The 27,618-nt window shown below is 48.3% G+C and overlaps 1 protein-coding gene across 1 annotated transcript in view; it reads left to right on the top strand.

The window, feature by feature from the left end:
* The window catches only part of LOC140390375 (apolipoprotein M-like), a 99,309-nt gene extending 82,379 nt beyond the window's left edge, over positions 1-16,930 (top strand). Inside the window, exons 4-6 of the mRNA XM_072475485.1 lie at positions 4,032-4,142; positions 12,659-12,757; positions 15,178-16,930. Of these exons, the coding sequence (XP_072331586.1) occupies positions 4,032-4,142; positions 12,659-12,757; positions 15,178-15,194 (227 nt within the window). The 3' untranslated portion in view covers positions 15,195-16,930. The remainder of the gene's footprint in view (positions 1-4,031; positions 4,143-12,658; positions 12,758-15,177) is intronic.
* Positions 16,931-27,618: the final 10,688 nt, after the last annotated feature.

Genomic DNA, 27,618 nt, shown 5'->3' with positions numbered 1-27,618 from the left:
GGCATCGATCACCCTCTGGACCCGGGGCACCTCAAACCCTCTAGCCGGGCATCCTGATAGGTTCAGTCCACATCGAAGTTCATATATTGATCCGCCTGGGCATATAGGACCTCCGTGACAGCGCGGACGCACCTGTGTACCGAGGTCTGGTAGATCCCAACCAGGTTCCCACTCGGCGCCTGGACGGACTCGGTGGCATAAATGTTCAGGGCAACCGTCACCTTGACATCCACCAGGAGCGGAAGTCCTCCCCCATTCCCCCCGCGGTGCAGCTATGCAATGATCAGGCAGATTGTTGAACTGTCCCCCTGCTGAGCCGGAGTCTTCAATGGCATGCCAACGGCACCTCCTCACTTCCTCTTCCTCCTCCTCGACCTGTTGGCCGGCTCTCCATCCTCAGTGGTTGCCTCCTGTTCCTCTGCGGCCTGTTTCGCTGCTGCAGCTTCCTCCTCCTCCTCGAGGAGCTCCCGCTCGTACAGCCACAGGGCATCCCCCAGGGCTGCGGCGACCAGCAGGAAGGCCACCATTGCTGGTTGAATTCCAATATCCAGTGTCTGCAGGGGGTGAAAGGTCTACACGTTAGCATGGTGCACAGCCTCATGGCCAATCAGGTACACCGGGCTACACGATGGCCCCGCTTGGCACTGTGGACTCTGCCCTCGAATGTCCCGCCCCCATCCCTGGACTCTTGGTCCCGTCGATGCCCAACAAGGGGGGGGGGCCTCTGGCCTGAGCACCCGTCCCCCTCTGGCCTGGGCACCCATCCCCCTCTGGCCCGGGCACCCGTCCCCGTCTGGCCCGGGCACCCGTCCCCCTCTGGTCTGAGCACCCATCCAGCTCTGGCCTGAGTACCCATTCCCCCTCTGGCCCGGGCACCCGTCCCCCTCTGGCCTCGGCACCCGTCCTCCTCTGGCCTGGGCACCCGTCCCCCTTCTGGCCTGGGCACCCATCCCCCTCTGGCCTGGGCACCCGTCCTCCTCTGGCCTGGGCACCCGTTCCCCCTCTTGCCTGGGCACCCGTTCCCCCTCTGGCCTGGGCACTCGTTACCCCTCTGGCCTGGGCACCCGTCCCCCTCTGGCCTGGGCACCCCTCCCCCTCTGGCCTGGGCACCCGTCCTCCTCTGGCCTGAGCTGCCAGGGGTACCGTCGGTTTCCGCTGCCCATGGGGGGGGCCCTGCCAGGGCCGGGATGGGGGGCGAGGGCACAGGGTGACCCTCCACGGGACTGGGGCAGTGTGCAGACACGGATCACCACTGCCGAGGCCTGCAAGGCAGCCATCTTGCTGCGAACCCCACCTTAGTACGTTCCGCAGCCCCATCTGGCCACCTTCTGTAGGGGCGACTGTCGACGTTGCCCTTGGGTGGACCGTGTGATGCCCCGCGGGCAGGTGGCAGCTGGTTGGAGGGGAGGATGGCAGAGGGTGGGGGCTGGGTTGCAGGGTGATGGGGTGGGGGCACCCATATGGCTGGTCTCACCCTGCAGCACCAGGGGACAAGGTGGGGTTCGCAGCAAGATGGCTGCCTTGCAGGCCTCGGCAGTGGTGATCCGTGTCTGCACACTGCCCCAGTCCCGTGGAGGGTCACCCTGTGCCCTCGCCCCCCATCCCGGCCCTGGCAGGGGCCCCCACACCAGCCAGCCCTGCCAGTGTCTGGACCGGCAGCTGACGGTCGTGCCCCTCCGTGTCCTACCCCCTTTCTCTCCCTCATCAGCCGCAGCGCAAAGTTTCTCAATTTTTAAAAGCACAAGTGATCCACGCCGTCGGGAAGTCCCCCGTGGAGGCGGAGAATTGCGGAGGCCTCAGAGGATACCAGGTCAGGCCTGCTAATGATATGCCAATGGTGTTTATTGTACATGCGGAGTGGAACGCATTGACGCCACTGTCGAGGTGACGGCGAATTGGGAAATGGCGTGAAACAGGCGCCCGCCGTGATTTTGGTGTAGAACCCACTCTCTGTCCGATCGCGTTCCCCGATTCCGGCGACAGTTGATGGAAAATCCTGCCCCTGGAACTTGCAGAATATGAGCTTCCCCGATAAAAGGGCAGGGGGCGCTTAACAATGTTCGCTGTGGACAAATACAGTCGGCCAGTAAGGCACCAACTGGAGAAGACACAGCAGGGAGCTACTGGAGCTGTAAATAATAGTTTAGTGTAAGAAACTGTCCTTTCCCCCTCTGGGACTGGGTGGGACAATGGGTCAGACACTGTCCTTTCCCCCTCGGGACTGGGTGGGACAGACACTGTCCTTTCCCCCTCTGGGACTGGGTGGGACAATGGGTCAGACACTGTCCTTTCCCCCTCTGGGACTGTGTGAGACAGTGAGTCAGACCCTGTCCTTTCCCCCTCTGGGACTGGGTGGGACAGTGGGTCAGACACTGCCCTTTCCCCCTCTGAGACTGGGTGAGACAGTGGGTCAGACACTGTCCTTTCCCCCTCTGGGACTGGGTGGGACAGTGGGTCAGACACTGTCCTTTCCCCCTCTGGGACTGGGTGGGACAGTGGGTCAGACACTGTCCTTTCCCCCTCTGGGACTGGGTGGGACAGTGGGTCAGACACTGTCCTTTCCCCCTCTGAGACTGAGTGGGACAGTGGGTCAGACACTGTCCTTTCCCCCTCTGAGACTGGGTGGGGCAGTGGGTCAGACACTATCCTTTCCCCCTCTAGGATTGGGTCGGACAATGGGCGAGATTCTCCGACCCCCCGCCCGGTCGGAGAATCGCCGGGGGCTGGCGTGAATCCCGCCCCCACCGGTTGCCGAATTCTCCGGCACCGGAGATTCGGCGGGGGGCGGGAATCAAGCCACGCTGGTTGGCGGGCCCTCCCCCGCGATTCTCCGGCCCGTAGGGGCGAACTCACGCTGCTAAAATGCCTGTCCCGCCGGCGTAGATTAAACCACCTACCTTACCGGCGGGACAAGGCGGCGCTGGTGGGCTCCGGGGTCCTGGAGGGGGGCGCGGGGCGATCCGGCCCCGGGGGGTGCCCCCAAGGTGGCCTGGCCCGCGATGGGGGCCCACCGATCCGCGGGCAGGCCTGTGCCGTGGGGGCACTCTTTTCCTTCCGCCTTCGCCACGGTCTCCACCATGGCGGAGGCGGAAGAGACTCCCTCCACTGCGCATGCGCGGGGATGCCGTCAGCGGCCGCAACGCTCCCGCGCATGCGCCGCCCGAGATGTCATTTCTGCGCCAGCTGGCGGGGCACCAAAGGCCTTTTCCGCCAGCTGGCGGGGCGGAAATTCGTCCGGCACGGGCCTAGCCCCTTAAGGTTGGGGCTCGGCCCCCCAAGATGCGGAGCATTCCGCACCTTTGGGGCCAGTCGGCGGACATCGCGCCGATACCGGAGAGTTTCGCCCAATGGGTCAAACACTATCCTTTCCCCCTCTGGGACTGGGTGGGACAGTGAGTCAGACACTGACCTCTGGCCCTCTGGGACTGAATAGGACAGTGGGTCAAACACTCTCCTTTCCACCTCCGGGACTGGGTGGGACAGTGGGTCAGACACTGTCCTTTCCCCCTCTGGGACTGGGTGGGACAATGGGTCAGGCACTGTCCTTTCCTCCTCTGGGTCTGGGTGGGACAGTGGGTCAGACACTGTCCTTTCCCCCTCTGGGACTGGGTGGGACAGTGGCTCAGACACTGTTCTTTCCCCCTCTGGGACTGGTTGGGACAGTGGGTCAGACACTGTCCTTTCCCTCTCTGGGACTGGGTGGGGCAGTGGGTCAGGCACTGTCGTTTCCCCCTCTGGGACTGGGTGGGACAGTGGATCAGACACTGTCCTTTCTCCCTCTGGGACTGTGTGGGACAGTGGGTCAGACACTGTCCTTTCCCCCTCTGGGACTGGGTGGGACAGTGGGTCCGACACTGTCCTTTCCCCCTCTGGGACTGGGTGGGACAGAGGGTCAGACACTGTCCTTTCCCCATCTGGGACTGAGTCAGTGGGTCAGACAGGCGACAATAGAAGTGCCTCTGTTCCTGTCAATGTCATAGATAAACTTGTTTGACCATTACACATCTTTTCCATTTGTCTCTTTATCCCAGGCGAATTTCTCCGGACGTCTTATATCATTGCGGTGGACCCTAATAGTAGTTACATGCTCCTACAGAGAAAGAAATATGGGTTGGTGACCTTCGCAAGGCTGATTCTTTATGGTAGGTGCAAACTTATTGGCACAGACGTTGACCCTTTTCAATTTTGGGGAGAGAGAACCTTGGGTCTTAACTTAAAATTGGAGCGAGGTTGTTCAGGGTTTATATCTCAAAGCATTTCTTCATATGTAGGTCTCTCTCTCTCCCTCTGTCTCTGTCTCTCTCTGTCTCTCCCTCTGTCTCTATCTCTCTCTCTCTGTCTCTCCCTCTGTCTCTATCTCTCTGTCTCTCCCTCTGTCTCTCTCTCTCTCTCTCTCTGTCTCTGTTGAGGCTGGGGTTCAATTGAACATTTCAGAACTGAAATTGACATTGGACAAAGGGCTCAAAGAAATCACTGTTTCGGCCTTAGCTGGAGGATTCTGCCTAATTCTGGGCACCCCACACCTCAGGAAGGATGACAAGACCTTGTCGCTGGTACAGACGGGGTCTACAGGAGATTACATCAAGGATGAGAAACTTCACTTGCACAGGTTAGAATACCTGAGCTTGTCCCCCTCACAGCAGAGGAGGTTAAGGACAGACCCAATAGAGGTTTACAAAATTATGAGGGACTTCTGTAATAAGTTCACGGAGGCAGAGGTCCCTTCACCAGAATTCCTTTTATTCACAAAACCAACAGCAGTACGACCCAGTGTGGACAGCAAGCTGAATGCACATGAATGCAAAGGATCTGACACTCCCTGTTATATACAGACAAAGGGGTTCCCTGATTGGGCCACTAATCAGGGTACTCGTATTCTAATTGGCCAATATCAAAGGCCTGGTTTAAATCTTTACACCTCTCCCCCCCCGCTCAAAGTCCGAGGAGCCCCCGTGGTCCTCGTGACTCACGGTCTCTTTCTTTGTTTCTGTGCCGGGTCCGGATCCTCCACTTCGGCCTCCAACGTAGGGGGGTGGTTATAACGGCTAGGCACCCGTCTTTTCCGATGTGAGCGCCTGAGGGGCGGTTCCCCCATTTCCTCCGGCGGCAGGTGACAGCTGCGCATCATCCATCGTGTCCATGTCCAAGTCCGATTTCCTCACCAGTGCCGGAAGGACATGAATAGTCTGTTGGGGAGGACTCTCAACGGTCCTCGGTATGCTGGTCTGAGTCACCTCCAGGGGAGGAAAAGAATCCGAGGCTCGAACCTGGTCCAGGTGCTTTTTTACGACGTGTTCTCCCACACGTATCTCGTACGACACAGGTCCTGTCCTGGCCTTGACTGTTCCTGCTACCCATGTGGGGCCATTTGCATAATTTCTGACCCATAACTTTTCACCCACGTTGAACTGCCTTTGTCGGCGAGAGTTGTTGTGGCCCCTGCATTGGGTCTCTTGTCACTCTACACTCTACTCTTCCACCTAAATTTGGGAATAGTAGGCTCAGCCTGAATCGGAGTCGTCTGCCCATGAGTAGCACTGCCGGTGCTATTCCCCTTGTGGAGTTGTCCTATAGTCGAATAGCCAGCGTGATAGTTTGGTGTCTACTGATGCTGCCAACTGTTTTTTCAACTCGACTTTTAGGGTCTGCTCTCTCCGCCAACCCATTTGTTGCCGGGTGGTATGGTGCCGTCCTTATATGCCGAATGCCGTTTGACTTCCTGAATTTTGAGAACTCCTGGCTGGTGAAAACCGATCCATTGTCTGAAGGGGACACCTCTGGGCTATGTGTTGCAAACGAGGCACAAAGTTTTTGATTGCTGCTGTTGTATTTGCCGAGTTTACTTTGTAGACATCAGCCATTTGGAATGGGAGTCTACTATCTCAAAAAACACTGAACCCATAAACGGGCCTGCAAAATCGACATGAAGTCGCGACCATGGTCTACCTGGCCATTCCCATGGGTGCACCGGGGCTGCCGGTGGCACCTTCTGTCGTTGATGGCATACTTAGCTGGAGGATTCTGCCTAATTCTGGGCATCCTTCCTTTCTGTGTAGGAGTATGTAACTTTTATTAGGGTCCACCGCAATGATATCAGATGTCCGGAGAAATTCGCCTGGGATAAAGAGACAAATGGAAAAGATGTGTAATGATCAAACAAGTTTATCTATGACATTGACAGGAACAGAGGCTCTTCTATTGATCGCCTGTCTGACCCACTTGCTGCTATGTCTGTGTCAAGGCCCGGACACCAGACATAGTTCCGGGCCAGCATCTTCATTTTTTAGACTCCGGCCGCCCATGATGTAGTTTAGCCAGTATGGCTCGACGGCCTTGACTAAGAACTATTCCCCGTGCTCCCCATAACAGTATCCCGTCTTCCATAGTAATCTGCTCTCTCCTGCTCCAGTAGGGGTGGAATTCCACCTGGATCGGCCTTTCCATCTTCCCTGTTAGCACCATGCGTTTTACTTTTGCTAAAATTGGGTCCCTTTGTGTCCACAAATGGACGTTTTGCTCGACCACCGGAAGGGTGTCCAGGAAATGTAGTGTCATCACCGTCTCTTCTATTCTGGGTACCAGTGGCAGCATGCTTAGTGTGTCGCCGTTTGCCACCCGGGTTCCCGGCCGGTGCTCCATATTGGTATGCTGCCAGTAGCAGGGCCCAGGGTTGGATCCGGGCTGGAGCTATTGGTGGCACTGGTTTGTCTTCTTTCAGCAAGCCCAGCAATGGCCTGTGGTCTGTGATTATCGTGAATTTCCATCCGTACAAATACTGGTGAAATTTCTTCGCTGCGAAGATCGCAGCTAGTCCTTCCTTTTCAATTTGGGCATACTTTAGTTTTGCTGCTGCCAGCGTTTGCCAGGATAACACAAGAGGCCGTTGCTGTCTGTTTTGCCCTCTGTGTGCCTGTGGTGATACACCACTGTACCTCCCTACCATTGTACATAGTATATAATAGTTGTGCGTAACGTGGCCCTGTAATACTGTGTATTGTACTGTAACTCTGCAGAGGTTCGGTCACTGGTAGGGAACCCGACCTGGCCACGGAGAGCTCCGCCTTAGCCACTCCCCCGGGACTCAGTATAAGAACCTCTTCTGGGACAGGCCCCATTCTGTCTGGGGTCGTCTGTGTCGGGTAAGCCTCCCATGTAGTATATTAAAGCCTGAGTTAAAGTCTCACATGTCTTTGTGGTTCCTGACGCTTAGCGCATCAGTGCCAGAACTGCATCAACGCCATATGGAGACGCGTCGAAAGTGAGCACCAACGCTTTTTTGGGGTCATAGTGTGACCACACGTTTTCTGAGGAGAGCTGTGCTTTGATCTTCTTGAAAGCCCTGTCTTGGCGGGCGGACCACTCCCAGGCTTGCCCATTTTTTAGTAATTGGTGTAGGGGTCCAGGATGGAAGCTCTGTTCTGCATCAACTTTCCGTAGTACGCCACCAGTCCTAAAAAAGATCTTAACTCCTGGATTGTGGTGGGGGCTGGGCCATCTTTAATCACTCTCACCCGATCCTTCAAAGGGTGTAACCCTGCCTAGTCAACCTTGTACCCGAGATAGGTTACTTGAGGTGCTAGGAAAACACATTTCTCCCTCTTCAGGCGCACGCCTGCTGAAAACCTCCTAAGGATTTCCTCCAAGTTTTCCAGGTGTTCTGCCCTTGTTTTTCCGTAATGAGGACGTCATCCAGGTAAATGGCGACCTGTGGTAGCCCTTCTAATATATTCTCCATCATCCTCTGGAATATCGCACAGGCTGATGACACCCCGAAGGGTAATCTTGTATACGGAGAAAGGCCCTTCAGTGTGTTGATCATTGAGAATTTTTGGGACTCTCCGTCCAGCTTTGATATGCGTGGCTCATATCCAGCTTTGAGAATAGGAGTCCCCCAGCCAGCTTTGCATACAAATCCTCAATCCGGGAATTGGCTATTTGTCCAGTTGTGAGTAGCGATTAATCGTTTGTTTGAAATCTCCACAAAGGCGACTGAGCCGTCCAGCTTAACAATAGGCACCACGGGTGCTGCCCATTCTGCAAACTGGACCAATTTTATTATTCCTTCACGCTCCAATCTCTTGATTTCAGTATCGACTTTCTCCCTTAATATGAAGGGTACAGGTCGGGCCTTGTAGAATTTTGGGACTGCCTCTGGATCTACGTGTAATGTCGCCTTTTCCCCCTTTATTGATCCTAGCCCTTCTCGGAAAACCTCTGGGTATCTGCACAGGAGTTTACTCAGGCGACCATTTTCCAGAAAAATGTTTACCCAATCCAGATAGATCTCTTTTAGCTAGTTTCGTCCCAATAAGCTTGGCCCCGAACCTTCCACTACCATTAAAGGCAGCCTAACCAGTTGCTCTTCATAAGCCACAGGTACATGTGTTGTGCCCAACACCCTCACTGGTTCCCCTGTGTATGTCCTCAGTTTTGCCGAGGTCCTGGTTAGGGATAAAGGTTGGAGTCCAGTGCGAATTTTATTAAATACTGTTTCTCCTATCACTGATACGGCTGCTCCCTTGTCGACCTCCATTAATGTTGGCCATCCGTTCAGCTTTAGGGTTAATTTTATGGGTCTTGATTTAACCATCGTTACACAATTTAGGTGTTCCTCGTTGGAGGTAGGTGGCTTCCATGGGTGTGCATTCTTCTGTACCCCAGCCTGCGTGTCCTTCTCCGAAATGTTGGTTTTTAAACTTCTGTTGTTCCTTACTGGCTCTGAACTCGGGCAACAACTATAATTTCTTGCCGGGCGGAAGTCTGTCTGGTCCTAATATTCCGTTGCTGTGGAGCGGTTCTGCAAGTGAGCCCGGGTTCCCTAGTATCCGAGTCGTTCCTGAGGGTGGCTGTGTAGTTGCCTTTTCCCCCAGTGGTAGTCCCTTAACTCAGGTTCACTGGTGTGGGCGTCTACCTCTATCGGAGTACCCTGTAACTCATGTGCTCCGCTCGCCGCTTTTTCCAAGGACAAAGCCAGCTGCAATGCTTGTATGCAATCCGGCTCGGCCTCTGCTAACAAACGTTTTTGTATTGCTAAATTATTTATTCCACACACCAACTGGTCTCGGAGCATCTCATTTAGCGTCAGGACAAATTCGCAAGCCTCTGCTAATCGTCATAATCTTGTCAAAAAATTAGCGACTGACACCCCGGTGTCTCGGAATACAGAGTAAAACTGTTACCTTTGCAGGATCAGAGGTGGCTGAGGGTCAGAGTACTTTTTTATTAAGTCCATCAATTGTTGGAAAGTTTTCGTGTCCGGTGCCTCCGGAACTGTACAAAATGGCAAAAGCTGTCGGCCCATACGCGGTCAGCAGAATGACCCGCTTGTTTTCATCTGGAAATATATTGTTCGCCCTGAAAAAGTACTTCATCCGCTCTACATATTGAGCCCAGTCTTCCACTGCAGGGTCAAAAGAATCCAACTTCCCAAATAAAGGCATTTTGCCTGTCAATGGCTTACCCTCAATATGTGGCGGCTGATAAAGAGCAGGTTCCTTTGGTCATTACATTTTCCTCGTCGCCACTGTAATAAGTCCGCGGAGGCAGAAGTCCCTTCACCAGAATGCCTTTTATTAACAAAAACAACAGCAGTACAACCAGGTGCATTCAGCTTGCTGTCTATACTGGAAGTGCAGAGGATCTGACACTTCCTGTTATGTACAAAGAAGAGGTTCTCTGATTGGCCCACAAATCAGGGAACTCGTATTCCAATTGGTCAATCTCAAAGGCCTGGTCTAAGTCTAAATTCGATAGAGGCAAATAGGAAGAAACTGTTTCCTCTGGAAAGCGGGTCGGCCATGGGAGGTCACAGATTTAAAATAATGGGCAAAAGAACTGGAGAGTAAATTAGGTTTTCCTTTAATGCTGAGGCTTGTTCAGATCTGGGACGCACCACCTGAAAGAGTGGCCTGATTTACAGGGTGAAGGGATAGTTTCTGGGGAGTAGGATTAAATTAGACTGTTGTTTCAAAGAGCAAGTACATAGATGATGGGCTGAATGGTCTCCAGTGCTGAAAGATTCTATCATTCTACCCAAGGCCAGTAAATGGGGTTAAGCTGCCGACCAACCTTGCAAACCTGGAATGGGCAGGTTGTCTTATGAAGAGCAAAGCCCGTATCTGATGGGGTTCAGAAGAGTAAGAGGTGACTTGATTGAAACAAGATCCTGAGGGGTCTTGACAGGGTGGATGTGGAAAGGGTGGCTCCTCTTGTGAGAGGATGTAGAACCAAGGGGTCACTGTTTAAAAATAAGAGACTTGCCGTTTAAGACGGAGATGAGGAGAATTTCTTTCTCTCAGAGGGTGGTGAGTCTCTGGAACTCACTTCCTCAAAAGGCAGTGGAAGCAGAGTCTGGGAATATTTGTCAGGGAGAGGTGGATAGATTCTTGATCAGCAATGGGGTGAAAGGTTATCGAGAGTAGGCAGGACTGAGGTTACAATCTGATGGGCCAGGGTATTACCGAATGTCGGAGCAGTTTCCAGGGACCAAATGGCCAACTCCTGCTCCTAATCCCTATAATCTAGGGTGGGATTCTCCGGCTCGTCACGTCAGTAGGATATTCTGGTCTCACCGAGGGCGAATCCCCCCGTGGTGGGTTCCCCAGTGACACGGTCAATGAGCAACACAAATCAAATGGCCATTGACTTTGATCAGATTGGAAGATCCCATCAGCGGCCAATGGCAAGTCAGCACGGCCGTCAGAAACCCACCACAGAGCTGGGCCCTAATTAAATGTCTCAAGGGACTGAATGACATCTTCCTGTTCCTGTATGTGGGGAATGTAAAAAGACTGGTTTCGTTTTGCCTTCTTCCCATTGTTGAACATTCAACTCTAGGGTATTGATTCCACTGGCCTTGCACCTCCCCCCCCCTCTCCTCATACGCTACAGATGGTGCGTGACGGAGAATCCAGCCCAATAATTTTCAAACCTTCTCTGTCCAGAGATGAGGTGCCAGTGGACTGGAGGATAGCCCATGGTGGCACAATGGTTAGCACTGCTGCTGCACAGCACCAGGGACCCAGGTTCAATTCCGGCCTTGGGTGACTGTCTGTGTGGAGTTTGCACTTCCTCCCCGTGTCTAATGGATTGGCCATGATAAATTGCTCCTTAGTGTCCAAAGATGTGCAGCTAAGGTGGAGTTTTGCTTTTAGAGTGGGGGAGTGGGCATGGAAAGGCTGCTCATTCGTAGAGTCGGTGCAACTGTGCTGAGCTGAACTGCCTCCTTCTGCACTCTCGGGATTCTATGATTCAACATAGTCACAGGGACAAACTAGGAATTTACAGCTCAGTGAGCAGTGGGAGGGAAATTATTGGGGAGGTAAGGATTATTCAAGGATAGTCAACATGGCTTTGTTAAAGGGATATCATGTCCTACAAATTTGATTGAATATTTCGAGGAGGTGACTCAGTGTGTAGATAAGGGCAGTGCAGTTGATGTAGTCTACACAGACTTCAGTAAGTCTTTTGACATGATCTTACGTGGGAAAATGGTCAATAAGGTAAGAGCCAATGGGATCCAGGGCAATTTGGTAAATTAGATCCTAAATTGGCTTAGTGGCAGGAAGCAGAGGGTGATGGTTGTTTTAGTGACTGGAAGCCTGTGTCCCGTGGTGTTCCGCAGGGATTGGTGCTGGGTCCCTTGCTGTATGTAATGTACATTAATGATCTGGATGTGAATGTGGAGGGTATGAATCAGCAAGTTCACAGATGACACAAATACTGTTGGTGTGGTAATTAGTGAGGAAGAAAGCCTTAGATTGCAGGATGATATAGAGGGGCTAGTTACATGGGCAGAATGGTGAGAAAAGTGTGAGGTGATGCAGTTTGGGAGGACTAACAAGGTAAGGGAATATACAATGAATGGTGGGACACTAGGAAGTACAGAGCACCAGAGGGAACTTGGTCTACATGTCCATAGATCGCTGAAGACAGCAGGACAGGTAGATGAGGTAATATTGGATAAGGCATATTGGATACTTGTCTTTATTAGCCACGGCGTAGAATATCAGAGCAGGGAGGATATGCTGGAGCTGTATAAAACACTGGTTAGGCCACAGCTGGAGTACTGTGTGCAGTTCTGGTCACCACATTATAGGAAGGAAGTGATTGCACTCGGGAAGGTGCAGAGGAGATTCACCAGGGTGGTGTCTGGGCTGGAGCGTTTCAGCTATCAAGAGGCATTGAAGGCTGAGGGGAGACCTGATTGAGGTGTATAAAATTCTGAGAGACATCAATTGGGTAGATAGGAGGAAACCTTTCCCCTTAGACGAGGGGTCGGTAACCAGGGGGAATAGATTTAAGGCGAGGCGCAGGAAGTTTAGAGGAGATTTCAGGAATAGCTTTTTAACCCAGAGGGTGGTTGGAATCTGGAACTCACTGCCTGAAAAAGGTGGTAGATGCAGGAAGCTTCACAACATTTAAGTAGTATTTAGACAAGCACTTGAAACACACACCATAGCATACTAGGCTACAGACCAAGTGCTGGAAAAAGGGATTCGAGTAGATATGTGCCTGATGGCCAGCCCAGATGCGATGGACTGAAGGACCCCTTTCCATGTTGTAAAAACTTTGAAGACTTTATAAACCGTGACATTAAAATATTTGTGTGTCTCTCTCTCACTCCCCCGTTTTATTTTTTTCTCCTCTTCCAATACAGGCAGGTCTCCTAAATTGACTGAGTCCCATTACGAGCGATTTCAACAGGTTGCTACCTCCATGAGGTTAGACAAAGTTGTGGCTCTGAGACAGGCCCAAGGTTAGTAATGTGCCATTTTCCCCATTTAAGCCCTCTCTCTCCCTCTCACTGCCCAGAGGATGCAAAAGTTTGTAAGAGTAGATTATAACATTAATTATTCAATTAATGTGTTGGATAAAATGAGCTAAAATAGATGGGAAAAGGACTGGGAACTTTTGCTGCTTCAGAGTTCTTTGAAAATGTAACAATCAGAATGAATAAAGGAGAACCGGTAGATGTAGTGTATCTGGATGTAAAAAAGACATTTAATGGGGTGCACATAAAAGATTACCACATATGACATAATATGTTAGCATGGTTAGAGGTTTGGCCAACTAACAGCGAACAGAGTCTGGATAAGTGGCGCATTTTCAGATTGGCGAATCATATCTAGTGTGACACAGGGATCTGTGCTGGGGCATCAATTGTTTAATATATTAACAATTCGGTTGAACAGACCAAGTATGTTGCAGCCAAATTTGCTGACGATAAGAAGATCTGTAGGAAAGCCAACTGTGAGGACACAAAGAATCTGCAAAGTGATTTAGATAGGTTGAGTGGGCAAGAAATTGGCAGATGGACAACAATGAGGGAAAATGTAAGATTGTCCACTTTGGCAGGAAGAATTGGAATGTAGAATACTATTTAAATGGAGAGAGACTGCAGCATGCTGCAATGCAGAGAGAGCTGGGAGTCCTCGGACATGAAAGGTTAGCCTGCAGCTACAACAGGCAATTGGAAGGCAAATAGGATATTGGCCTTTATCACAAGGTGGATGGAGGATAATAATGGGAAGTTTTGCTACAAGTACACAGGGAGTTAGTGAGACCACACCGAGAGGACTGGTTTAGTCTCCCTACTCAAAAATGAATATGCTTCGGTAGTTGACAGAAGGTTCACTACGCTGAGTCCTGGGATGAAGAGGTTGCGTTCTGAGGATAGGTGGAGTAAGTTTGGTCCACGCTCATTGGAGTTTAGAAGAATGGGAGGTGATCTTATTGAATCTTATAAGACACTTGACAGGGTAGATGCTGAGAAAATGTTTAACTTATTGTGGAAATCGTGAACTTTGGTGGGATGGAGGGCACAATTTAAAAATAAGACTTGTCCCATTTAAGATCAGAATGAGGATAAAGTTTGTTTCTCAGAGTCTCGTTAATGTTTGGAATTCTCTTCCGCAGGGCGCAGTGGAGACTCGGGCATTGAATACATTCAAGGCTGAGTTAGACAGATTGTTCACCTACAAGGGGGCTGGGATTTATGGGATACAGGCAGGAAAGTGAAGTGACAGCCGCAATCAAATCAGCCATGATCTTAATGAATGGCGGAGCAGGCTCAAGGGGCCAAGTGGGCTACACCAGCTTCTATTTCTTATGTTCTTAGCTACTTCATTGGTGGTAAAATGCTTTTAGGTGCAGTCATTGTTACAATATAGGTCATGTGGCAGCCAAATTACACCGACCATGATCCCACAATCAACATTGAGTTATTGACCAAGATGGTCTCCTCCATCAATGTTGTCTGAGGGAAATAAATAAATCCACACAGAGAACTGCTCCATCTGTTTTTCAAATGATGCTCTGGGACTTTTTACACACATTCGAGAGGCAGCACGGTAGCATTGTGGATAGCACAATTGCTTCACAGCTCCAGGATCCCAGGTACGATTCCGGATTGGGTGACTGTCTGTGCGGAGTCTGCATGTTCTCCCCGTGTGTGTGTGGGATTCCTCCGGGTGCTCCGGTTTCCTCCCACAGTCCAAAGATGTGCAGGTTAGGTGGATTGGCCATGATAAATTGCCCTTAGAGTCCAAAATTGCCCTTAATGTTGGGTGGGGTTACTGGGTTATGGGGATAGGGTGGAGGTGTTGACCTTGGGTAGGGTGCTCTTTCCAAGAGCTGGTGCAGACTCGATGGGCCGAATGGCCTCCTTCTGCACTGTAAATTCTATGATAATCTATGATATGATTCTGGGGCTTCAGTTTAACATTTCAGTGCCTCGGACAGTTCACTATTCACTCAGTCGGAGCTGCAGCCCAGGTTTTATGCTCAAGGCTCGGGAGCGGGGCTTGAACCCACAACCTTCTGACTACAGGGGAGGTCAGGCAGTACCTGCTGTGTTATCCAGTCGTAAGGGATGCCTGCATTAAATCCACTGCACGGGCATCACAGGAAGGCAGGTTCAGGCAGGTGTGATTGTGGCGTTCGCCAGTGATGAACTATCGGGGCAAAGGTAAGAGTAGATCATGTGCCAGAGGGCTGCCCTTGTTCATGAAAATCAAACAGCAAAGGTGAGTATCTTTCAGATAGGAAGAGGAGGAGGAGCAGAGGGCGGGTGAAATTAGTCAACCAAAACTAGGATAAGTATTGGTAAAAGTGGCTTTCATTCCACTTCCTCATCTTTTGCAACCTGCTGTAATTCCTTTCCCCTTCTTCCTGCAGCACCTTGTGAGATTTGAGTTACAATCTCCAACCTTCAGCACCTTGTACATCAGGACCACATGGACACAATTCATGACCGACTTCTCTGCACTTGTCCTTTCTGGAGTAAAAGATGCTGCCACATCTTGTCAGCTGATGATTACCTTGACTGTGCTGCGATTGACTCACTTCGGTTTCCACTGGGCAACAGCAAAAGAAATGCCTTTCTTAGATAGGAGACTGGGAGGGAGTGAGAGAAAGGAATAGAAACCTCTCTCTCTCTTTCTCTTTCGGTTAATCCAGGGTTTCTTTGGGAGACGAGATTGATCACTTTTCCTGTACTGCAGTACCGACCTTCTGTCCATAGACAGCACTGCTGCACCTTGAGGAAGACTGGGCCAATTGCAGGCAGAAATGACAGGATTAAATAAATGTTCCTCCTGACCCACAGGAGCGAGGAAGAGTCCCAGATTTAGGCCACACTGTTGAGTTGAACAGATTCACCAGGGGTTGTGGAAGCAGAGACTACAACCGTTCTCAATGTGCCGAGCCTACACTGCATAATAGGAGCAGTGAGGAAACACCATAAAGATACTCCGAATGCAGGTTCCTCTCCAACCTCGCCTGGTCTACAGCAGATGTGTCTCTGCACTCTATTCAGCACATCCTGGTCACCAGGGTCTGAGTTGACCAGGCTTACAGAGCCTTGTGGTCAGTCACTTGTTGGTCCTCATGCATACAGTCCGTGCATTCCACAGAGCCGAGCAATCACTTTACGGACACACCTCAATTCAAAGAAACTTTCAAAGAGGAAAACCACCAAAGGGGCTTCACACGACTGCATTAGTGGAAGTTATCCAAAGAAGGAGGGGTGTAAGGGAGGGGCGACTGTAATCCTGGTCAAGGGTTTCAAGGAAGATCTGAAAGGAGGAGAACGAGATGAGGGGATGTTAGATGGGAATTACATCGTGTGGGGCCTGGACCAGTGAAGGCACAGCTTCCAAAGGTTGTTCGAGGAGAGATGGGGGAATGCGTAACTGGCCAGAGTGAAAGGAATGGGCTGTTAGGTGGTAGAGAGACAATGGAGAGAGGGAGAGATGAGGCCATGAGGGGATTTAAACACAAGGATGAGAACTTTAATGTGGGGCACTGGAGAACCAGGAGCTGTCAGTACAGTGGGGTTAATCTCAGCAATAAAGTTATATCAGATTTATGTGGGAGCTCAGGAAAGGAAGATAATCCAGCACAAAATATTATATCAGGTTATATCATAGAACATAGAACGATACAGCGCAGTACAGGCCCTTCGGCCCACGATGTTGCACCGAAACAAAAGCCATCTAACCTACACTATGCCATTATCATCCATATGCTTATCCAATAAACTTTTAAATGCCCTCAATGTTGGCGAGTTCACTACTGTTGCAGGTAGGGCATTCCACGGCCTCACCACTCTTTGCGTAAAGAACCTACCTCTGACCTCTGTCCTATATCTATTAACCCTCAGTTTAAAGCTATGTCCCCTCGTGCCAGCCATTTCCTTCCGCGGGAAAAGGCTCTCACTGTCCACCCTATCTAACCCCCTGATCATTTTGTATGCCTCTATTAAGTCTCCTCTTAACCTTCTTCTCTCCAACGAAAACAACCTCAAGTCCATCAGACTTTCCTCATAAGATTTTCCCTCCATACGAGGCAACATCCTGGTAAATCTCCTCTGCACCCGCTCCAAAGCCTCCACGTCCTTCCTATAATGCGGTGACCAGAACTGTACGCAATACTCCAAATGCGGCCATACCAGAGTTCTGTACAGCTGCAACATGACCTCCCGACTCCGGAACTCAATCCCTCTACCAATAAAGGCCAACACTCCATAGGCCTTCTTCACAACCCTATCAACCTGGGTGGCAACTTTCAGGGATCTATGTACATGGACACCTAGATCCCTCTGCTCATCCACACTTCCAAGAACTTTAACGTTAACCAAATATTCTGCATTCCTGTTATTCCTTCCAAACTGAATCACCTCACACTTCTCTACATTAAACTCCATTTGCCACCTCTCAGCCCAGCTCTGCAGCTTATCTATGTCCCTCTGTAACCTGCTACATCCTTCGACACTGTCGACAACACCACCGACTTTAGTGTCGTCTGCAAATTTACTCACCCACCCTTCTGCGCCTTCCTCTAGGTCATTGATAAAAATGACAAACAGCAACGGCCCCAGAACAGATCCTTGTGGTACGCCACTTGTAACTGAACTCGATTCTGAACATTTCCCATCGACCACCACCCTCTGTCTTCTTTCAGCTAGCCAATTTCTGATCCACATCTCTAAATCACCCTCAATCCCCAGCCTCCGTATTTTCTGCAATAGCCTACCGTGGGGAACCTTATCAAACGCTTTACTGAAATCCATATACACCACATCAACTGCTCTACCCTCGTCTACCTGTTCAGTCACCTTCTCAAAGAACTCGATAAGGTTTGTGAGGCAGGACCTACCCTTCACAAAGCCATCTGAATATCTTCCCCTCTGAATATTTTTCTTTCCTATCTGGTCAAACATTCAATAGTGAGGAATGTGTAACCCATTCTGAAACGTGGAAGAGAAACAAAATATTGACCTGCAGACATTACCAGTGATAATTGTGTGTGTGTGGATTTCTGTGTATATTGATGTGCCCCTGTCTGAAATAAATGGACAGTGAATAAATATTCGGGCTCTGTGTTGGAAATCTGTGGAATATTATGGGCTTCCCTCGGCACAGGAACAATTCTCACTGATAAAGCCTTTCCCAGTGCATGTTTCCCGCTGGCTGCCCGTTAATTGACCAGCGAGTGTGGTATCATGGGCGGGATTCTCCGGTCCCGTTGCTGCGACTGGAGATTTGGCTGAGCGCCAAAATTTCCATTGTCATTGGCAGCGGCAGTGAAGCAGATCCACAATGGAGAATCCGGGAGCATATCCTGGGGCCGATCGCGGTCTGAAGTTTGTTGTGCCCACTGAGTGCCTGGGGAGATTGATGGGAAATTCAGGCCTTAATCTCCAATCTCACTATAAACTCTCTCTCTGAATGGTCACATGTGGAATCTGCCGGAAATCTAGTGAAGGTGCTGTACTGAGCAGTCGCACATCAGGTGGCTCTCCTCCAGAATACAACGAAAGAGGCACCTTTAGTCGAATTTAAAACAAAAAATCAGTCTTATTTCACCTATAAATAAGAATGGGAGAGAAAAACAACAACATTCCAGCGAGCGTGAACTTGAGAGGCCGTAGAGATGGCAGGGAAAGGCCATGAGTAGTGGGTGGACGAGTCAGCGGACCCACATGGCGAGGGGTCCCCAGCTACCCCAGACAGGAGACCGACAACCCAAACAACGGCCTCCCCCCTCTCCAACCCCGGCCTGGAGTTGGACGGAAGACCAAGGAGCTGTTGGCGATGAGGGAGGTGATAAAGGTGGAGATCCAGGTGGCAGTGACGGAGGCGTTGGAAGCTCAGGGGAAGACGATTCAGGAGCTTGAGAAGGCGTCGACAGACCAGAGCGACAGGATTGTTGCTCTGGAGTCTGAACTTTAAATGTTGGGAGCAACCCAGGGAAGCTGAAAGAGGAAGGTCAAAGACCAGGAGAGCTGCCCCGGCACCGAAATATACGGATCGTGGCACTGCCAGGGAGGAGCGAGGGCAATATGGTCGGGAGAGGCAGCTTCCCCAAACCGCTGGAGATTGACAGGGCACACATTGTATTCCATCTGCCAGACCCTACCCCATTCACTTAACCAATCCAAATCCCTCTGAAGATTTCCGGTATCCTCTTCACTTTTTGCTTTACCACTCAACTGAGTGTCGTCTGCAAACTTGGACACATTGCCCTTGGTGCCCAACTCCAAATCATCTATGTAAATTGTGAACAATTGTGGGCCCACACTGATCCCTAAGGGACACCACTAGCTACTGATTGCCAACCAGAGGAACGCCCATTAATCCCCATTCCTTGCTTTCTATTAATTAAACAATCCTCGATCCATGCTACTACTTTACCCTTAATGCCATGCACCTTTATCTTATGCAGCAAACTTTTGTGTGGCTCCTTGTCAAAAGCTTTCTGCAAATCCAGATATACCACATCCATTGGCTCCCCGTTATCTACCGCACTGGTAATTGTCATGTGAGAGTACCTTTAAGAAATGGGTGTTCATAAATGGGTATGTATATAAATATCTGTAGTGAGAGTACCTTTCAGAAATGGGTGTTTACTACTGCAGTGATGTCAGAGAGTGGGTGGAGCTGGGCTGTCTGTCAGCTTTTTGCTTTTGTTTTAGGCTGTTTGCTGCAGGGTGTGTTTTAGTTTTGTTTTCAGAGCTGGATAGCTGCAGTCACAGCCAGAAGGTGTATGAGTCTCTCTCTCTGTAATCTAAAAACTGTAAATCAATCCTTTGGTGATTTAAAACTAATAACTGCTCTCAGTAGTGACTTCAACCTGATGTGCTTCTGTTTAAAGGTTTGTTTTTAAGTCTTATGGTTGTTAAAAGGAAAGTAAGAATTACTTAGTGTTGTATTTTTTGGGGGATTGTATTTGAATTGATGGTTGCTAAGATGTTCACTGTATGTTTTAAAAAGGTTAACTTGAGTTCATCGAACAAACATATTTTGCTTTAAAAAATACTTTTCCATTTCTGCTGTACCACGCCTGTAGAGTGGGCCTTGTGCTCCCCATACCACAATCTATTAAATGTTGTGAGTCAGGTGAACTCCATGATACACTTTGGGGTTCTCTAACCAATGGCCCATAACAAATTGGGGGTTCGAGGGGGATAAAAGTCTATCTATTGGATTGGTTTAGTGAACTTAAAGACAGTGAGGGATGAGCATATTGTGGTTGCTTTTTAGGTGTGGTATTTTAGTTTAAGTAGGGAATATGTTGTGGACAATGGCTCTTTCAGAGGCTCTGAAGTTTTTGGGGGTGGAGACGGTCACATGCAGTACCTTCCGGACAGAGACTAAAAGCAGACTGTTAGATTTGGCAAAAACATCGCAGTTAACATTACCTGACAAAATGCGAAAAGGTGAGGAATTATAGCGGTGGGTGAGGATTTAAAATTGCCTGAGATACAGTTTGACTCATTAGAAATGGCAAAGATCCAGTTGCAGATTAAGCAACTTGAAGATGAAAAAGAATTAAAGCAGCTTGAATATGCAATGAGAGAGAAAGGGAGATACAGATCAGGGAAAAAGAAAAGGAGAGAGAAGAAGGAAACAAAGAAAGAGATAGCGAGGAAAGGGAAAAAGAGAGAGAGTGCGAACTTCAGAAAATGGCGATGAAACATAACAGTCAGTTAAAATTGGCAGACGTAAAGGGAAATGTACAGTTGGAGGATAGTGATGAGGATAGTGAGAAAGGGCATCATAGTCGAAGGCTTGGTGGGGATCTATTTAAATATGTCCAAGCATTGCCAAGATTTGACGAGAAGGAGGTAGAAGCCTTTTTCATTTCATTTGAGAAGGTAGCTAAACAAATGAAATGGCCACAGGACATGTGGGTATTACTGATTCATACAAAGTTGATAGGTCGGGCAAGTGAAGTGTTTGCATCACTACCGGAGGAGGTATCTGGAACGTATGAGGAGGTGAAAAAATCCATCTTAGGTGCACATGAACTAGTGCCTGAAGCCGACAGACAAAGGTTTAGAAATTTAAGGAAAGAATTTGGTCAAACATATATGGAGTTTGAAAGGCTAAAACAGAGTAATTTCGATAGGTGGGTAAGGGATTTGAAAATAGACCAAACTTATGAAACTCTTAGAGAAATTATACTTTTGGAGGAGTTTGAAAATGTAATTGCTGATGTAGTGAGAACTCATGCGGAAGAGCAGAGGGTTAAAACTGTGAGGTTAGCAGCAGCAATGACAGATGATTATGAATTAGTTCATAAATCAAAGTTTGGTTTCCGATATCAATTTCAGCCTGTGAGGGATAGAAACTGGGGACATGAGCAATACTCAAGTGTAAATGTAAAGGTGATCTGATGGCAAATAATAAGGAGAGCGTACCTCAGACTAAAAAAGAAATCCAGGACGGTGGGAAAGAAATGGAAATTTTTTCACTGTAATAAACTAGGCCATGTAAAGTCACAGCGTTGGTGGTTGAAGAAAAGCACTGGGAAGGCTGATGTGGTAAACCAGGATAAGACAGTGGGGTTTGTTAAAGTGGTAAAGGAAAGCCCAAGTGAGTAGAGTTCCATGATATAAGGTAAGGTTGGAAAGTTCAGTGAAGAGACTAGTGAAGAGTGGCAAAGTGGTAGTAGGAGTAATAGAGAAACTATCTTGTCCAGGAATACAGTTTATCGTGGGTAATGATATAGCTGGATCACAGGTGGGAGTGATGCCTACGGTGGTTGATAGCCAGTGGAAAATCAGACAACTGAAGTGTAGAAGGATGAATATCCTGGGATTATTCCGGGTTGTGTAGTAACAAGGTCGTAAAGTCACATGTTAAGACAAGAGGAGAAATCAAAGAGTGAAGATGAAGTTGAGGTGCAATTATCAGAAACGATTTTTGATCAGATGGTTGAAAAAGAACAAGAACAGGTGGAGGATGAGGCGGATATTTTTAATTCAGGAAAATTGGCGGAGTTCCAACAGAAAGATGTAGAAATAAATTGGATGTATCAGAAAGCATACACGGAAGAGGAATCTGCATGTATACCAGAGTGTTATTACCGTAAAAGTGATGTTGATGAGAAAATGGAGACCTTTACATATGCGGGTGGATGAAAAGTGAGCAGAAGTTCATCAAGTAGTGTTGCCGGTAGGGTATAGAAAGGAGGTGTTGCGAGTTGCACATGAAGTACCAATGGGAGGTCATTTGGGAGTAAGGAAAACTCAAGCTAAAATACAAAAACATTTTTATTGGCCTGGACTACATAAAGATGTAGTTAAATTTTGTCAATCATGTCACACATGTCAAGTGATAGGGAAACCTCAAGCAGTGATAAAACCAGCGCCCTTAATACCCATTCCAGCATTTGAGGAACCTTTTACAAGGGTCCTAATTGATTGCGTAGGACCGCTTCCTAAAACAAAAAGTGGGAATCAATATAATTTGACGATAATGGATGTGTCTACTAGGTTTCCAGAGGCCATTCCAGTACGTAATATTACAGCTAAAGGCATTGTGGAGGACTTACTTAAATTCTTTACTCGGTATGGACTACCCACAGAAATACAATCGGATCAAGGATCAAATTTTACCTCAAAGTTATTCAAAGAAGTTATGGTTAGCTTAGGAATAAAACAATTTAAAGCAACAGCGTACCATCCAGAATCGCAGGGAGTGTTAGAAAGGTGGCATCAAACATTAAAGACAAAGTTGAGGGCTTATTGTCATGATTATCCAGAGGATTGGTAGAAAGGAATTCCATTCGTACTGTTTGCAATTAGGGATGCACCTAATGTGTCAACCAAATTCAGTCCTTTTGAACTAATTTTTGGTCATGAGGTAAGAGAACCACTTAAATTGATTAAGGAAAAATTGGTGAGTGAGAAATCAGAACTTACATTATTGGATTACGTGTCAAATTTTAGGGAACGATGAAACAGAGCAGGTGAATTGGCTAGACCACATTTAAAAGTTGTACAAAATGTGATGAAATGGGTCGCGGACAAGAAATCCAAAGTTCGCAGTTTTGCCAGTGGAGATAAAGTTTTAGTATTGTTACCAGTGGTAAGTGAGCCTTTAAAAGCTAGGTTTTGTGGACCTTATCAGATTGAAAGGAAATTCAGTGAGGTGAATTATGTGGTAAAAATGCCAGATAGAAGGAAGAGTCACCGAGTGTGTCATGTGAATATGCTTAAAAGGAACTTTGAAAGGGAAGGAGAGAAAAAGGAGGTTTAACTGATTCCAACTCAAAGCGACGAACCAAATGCAGATGACTGTGAATTTGACAGACCACAAATTAAATTGGAAAATGAGGATGTTCTTAAAAATTGGGATAAATTGTTGAGTTACCTTCCAGAGGAAAAACAAACTGACCTGAAAGAGTTATTGATGTCACATGGGTAAGTTTGTGGAGATAATTTGGGAAGTACTAAAATGGCTATGCATGATGTAGATGTGGAAAATGCTGTTCCAATCAAACAATATCCATACAGACTTAACCCTTTAAAATTGGCACAGGTTAACAAAGAGATTGAGAGTATGCTTAAAAATGGCATAATTGAAGTGGGTTGCAGTCAATGGAGCTCACCCATAGTGATGGTACCAAAACCTGACGGTACACAACGGTTGTGTGTGGACTATAGAAAGGTTAATGCAGTTACAAGAACGGACTCTTATCCTAGCCCATGTTTGGAGGATTGCGTTGAGAAAGTGGGACAATCAGCTTTTATTTCTAAACTGGATGTACAAAGAACAAAGAACAAAGAAAAGTACAGTACGAAGTCTTACAACACCAGGTTAAAGTCCAACAGGTTTGTTTCGATGTCACTAGCTTTCGGAGCGCTGCTCCTTCCTCAGGTGAATGCAGAGGTCTGTTCCAGAAACACATATATAGACAAATTCAAAGATGCCAAACAATGCTAGGAATGCGAGCATTAGCAGGTGATTAAATCTTTACATATCCAGAGATGGGGTAACCCCAGGTTAAAGAGGTGTGAATTGTATCAAGCCAGGACAGTTGGTAGGATTTTGCAGGCCAGATGGTGGGGGATGAATGTAATGCGGCATCTCCACATCAAAGAAAAGTACAGCACAGGTACAGGCCCTTCGGCCCTCCAGGCCCGTGCCGACCATGCTGCCCAACTAAACTACAATCTTCTACACTTCCTGGGTCCGAATCTCTCTATTCCCACTCTATTCATGTATTTGTCAAGATGCCCCTTAAATGTCACTATCGTCCCTGCTTCCACGACCTCCTTCGGCAGCGAGTCCAGGCACCCACTACCCATTGTGTAAAAAACTTGCCTCGTACATCTACTCTAAACCTTGCCCCTCGCACCTTAAAACTATGCCCCCTAGTAATTGACCCCTCTACCCTGGGGAAAAGCCTCTGACTATCCACTCTATGCCCCACATAATTTTGTAGACCTCTATCAGGTCGCCCCCCCAACCTCCGTCGTTCCAGTGAGAACAAACCAAGTTTATTCAACCGCTCCTCATAGCTAATGCCCTCCATACCAGGCAACATCCTGGTAAATCTCTTCTGCAGCCTCTCTAAAGCCTCCACATCCTTCTGGTAGTGTGGCGACCAGAATTGAACACTAACTAAGGTTCTATCCAGCTGCAACATGACTTGCCAATTCTTATACTCAATGCCCGGCCAATGAAGGCAAGCATGCCGTATGCCTTCTTGACTACTTTCTCCACCTGTGTTGCCCCTTTCAGTGACCTGTGGACCTGTACACCTAGATCTCTCTGACTTTCAATACTCTTGAGGGTTCTACATTCACTGTATATTCCCTACCTGCATTAGACCTTCCAAAATGCATTACCTCACATTTGTCCGGATTGTCTCCATCTGCCATCTCTCCACCCAAGTCTCCAAACAATCGAAATCCTGCTGTATCCTCTCACAGTCCTCATCGCTATCCGCAATTCCGCCAACCTTTGTGTCGTCTGCAAACTTACTAATCAGACCAGTCACATTTTCCTCCAAATCATTTATATATACCACAAACAGCAAAGGACCCAGCACTGATCCCTGCGGAACACCACTAGTAACAGCCCTCCAATTAGAAAAGCATCCTTCCATTGCTACTCTTTGCCTTCTATGACATAGCCAGTTCTGTATCCACCTTGCCAGCTCACCCCTGATCCCGTGTGACTTAACCTTTTGTACTCGTCTACCATGAGGGACCTTGTCAAAGGCCTTACTGAAGTCCATATAGACAACATCCACTGCCCTACCTGCATCAATCATCTTTATGACCTCTTCGAAAAACTCTATCAAGTTAGTGAGAAACGACCTCCCCTTCACAAAACCATGCTGCCTCTCACTAATACGTCCATTTGCTTCCAAATGGGAGTAGATCCTGTCTCGAAGAATTCTCTCCAGTAATTTCCCTACCACTGACGTAAGGCTCACCGGCCTGTGGTTCCCTGGATTCTCCTTGCTACCCTTCTAAAACAAAGGAACAACATTGGCTATTCTCCAGTGCTCCGGGACATCACCTGAAGACAGTGAGGATCCAAAGATTTCTGTCAAGGCCTCAGCAATTTCCTCTCTAGCCTCCTTCAGTATTCTGGGGTAGATCCCATTAGGCCCTGGGGACTTATCTACCTTAATATTTTTCAAGATGCCCAACACCTTTTTGGATCTCAATGTGACCCAGGCTACCTACACACCCTTCTCCAGACTCAACATCCACCAATTCCTTCTCTTTGGTGAATACTGATGTAAAGTATTCATTTAGTACCTCGCCATTTTCCTCTGGCTCCACACATAGATTCCCTTGCCTATCCTTCAGTGGGCCAACCCTTTCCCTGGCTACCCTCTTGCTTTTTATGTACGTGTAAAAAGCCTTGGGATTTTCCTTAACCCTATTTGCCAATGACTTTTCGTGACCCCTGCTAGCCCTCCTGACTCCTTGCTTAAGTTCCTTCCTACTTTCTTAATATTCCACACAGGCTTCGTCTGTTCCCAGCCTTTTAGCCCTGACAAATGCCTCCTTTTTCTTTTTGACAAGGCCTACAATATCTCTCGTTATCCAAGGTTCCCGAAAATTGCCGTATTTATCCTTCTTCCTCACAGGAACATGCCGGTCCTGAATTCCTTTCAACTGCCACTTGAAAGCCTCCCACATGTCAGATGTTGATTTACCCTCAAACATCCGCCCCCAATCTAGGTTCTTCAGTTCCCTCCTAATATTGTTATAATGAGCCTTCCCCCAATTTAGCACATTCACCCTAAGACTACTCTTATCCTTGTCCACCAGCACTTTAAGACTTACTAAATTGTGGTCACTGTTCCCGAAATGTTCCCCGACTGAAACTTCTACCACCTGGCTGGGCTCATTCCCCAATACCAGGTCCAGTACAGCACCTTCCCTAGTTGGACTGTCTACATATTGTTTTAAGAAGCCCTCCTGGATGCTCCTTACAAACTCTGCCCCGTCTAAGCCCCTGGCACTAATTGAGTCCCAGTCAATATTGGGGAAGGTGAAGTCTCCCATCACAACAACTCTGTTGTTTTTACTCTTTTCCAAAATCTGTCTACCTATCTGCTCCTCTATCTCCCGCTGGCTGTTGGGAGGCCTGTAGTAAACCCCCAACATTGTGACTGCACCCTTCTTGTTCCTGATCTCTACCCATATAGCCTCACTGCCCTCTGTGGTGTCCTCCCATAGTACAGCTGTGATATTCTTCCTAGCAACTCCGCCACCCCTTTTACATCCCCCTCTATCTCGCCTGAAACATCTAAATCCTGGAACATTTAGCTGCCAATCCTGCCCTTCCCTCAACCAGGTCTCTGTAATGGCAACAACATCATAGTTCCAAGTACTAATCCAAGCTCTAAATTCATCTGCCTTACCCGTCATACTTCTTGCATTAAAACATATGCACTTCACGCCACCAGACCCGCTGTGTTCAGCAACTTCTCCCTGTCTGCGCTGCCTCAGAGTCAGACTGGCCCTGTTCCCTAGTTCTCCCTCAATGCTCTCACCTTCTGACCTATTGCTTCCGTGCCCACCCCCCTGCCATACTAAAGGTTACTTAAAGGTTACTGGCAGGTACCTTTATCCGAAAGGGCGAAGGAGATTTCAGCTTTTGTGACTCCAGATGGTATATACCAATTCAAAGTTATGCCATTTGGCATGGAAAACGCCCCAGCCACATTTCAATGGTTAATTAACAAAGTCGTTTCAGGATTACCCAATTGTGCGGTATACATCGACGATCTGGTAATTTTCACCCAGACATGGAATGAACATTTAAAACATCTGATGGAGTTATTCCATCGACTTCAGGAGGTGGGTTTGGTGATAAACCTAGCCAAAAGTGAATTTGGAAAAGCTCAAGTCACTTTCCTTGGCCATACAATCAGACAGGGTCGAATGGTCACACGGGATGTGAAACCAACAGTTATTGAGGAGTTTCCGATACCCTCAAGATGAAGGGAATAACGCGATTTCTTGGCATGAGTGGATTTGATCGAACATTTGAGAAAAATATTTGTTGCGTGGTTGCTCCACTGATGTACTTACTGAAGAAACGTCGAAAGTGTCAGTGGACATGTTGCTAACTTTTGGTTGGTTCAATTGGCTCTGTTTTATAACCTTTGCTCTCGAGTCACCAGGTATCTTTATGATACCGCCACGAGGTTCAAGTTCAAGTAATGATCAATAACTCCAGTTAGTAAGATTCAAATCAAAGCACATTTATTATACACAGTAATCGCTACTCCTGCATAAATTCTACTTCTAAGCTACTTCTACAACTAACAGGCCTATACTTAGCTTCGGACTGG

This window comes from Scyliorhinus torazame, chromosome 14 (assembly GCF_047496885.1).
Source record: "Scyliorhinus torazame isolate Kashiwa2021f chromosome 14, sScyTor2.1, whole genome shotgun sequence".
Classification (NCBI taxonomy): Eukaryota; Metazoa; Chordata; class Chondrichthyes; order Carcharhiniformes; family Scyliorhinidae; genus Scyliorhinus; species Scyliorhinus torazame.
Note: the sequence above shows the minus strand (reverse complement) of the source record. Positions and strands in the feature narration are given on the sequence as shown.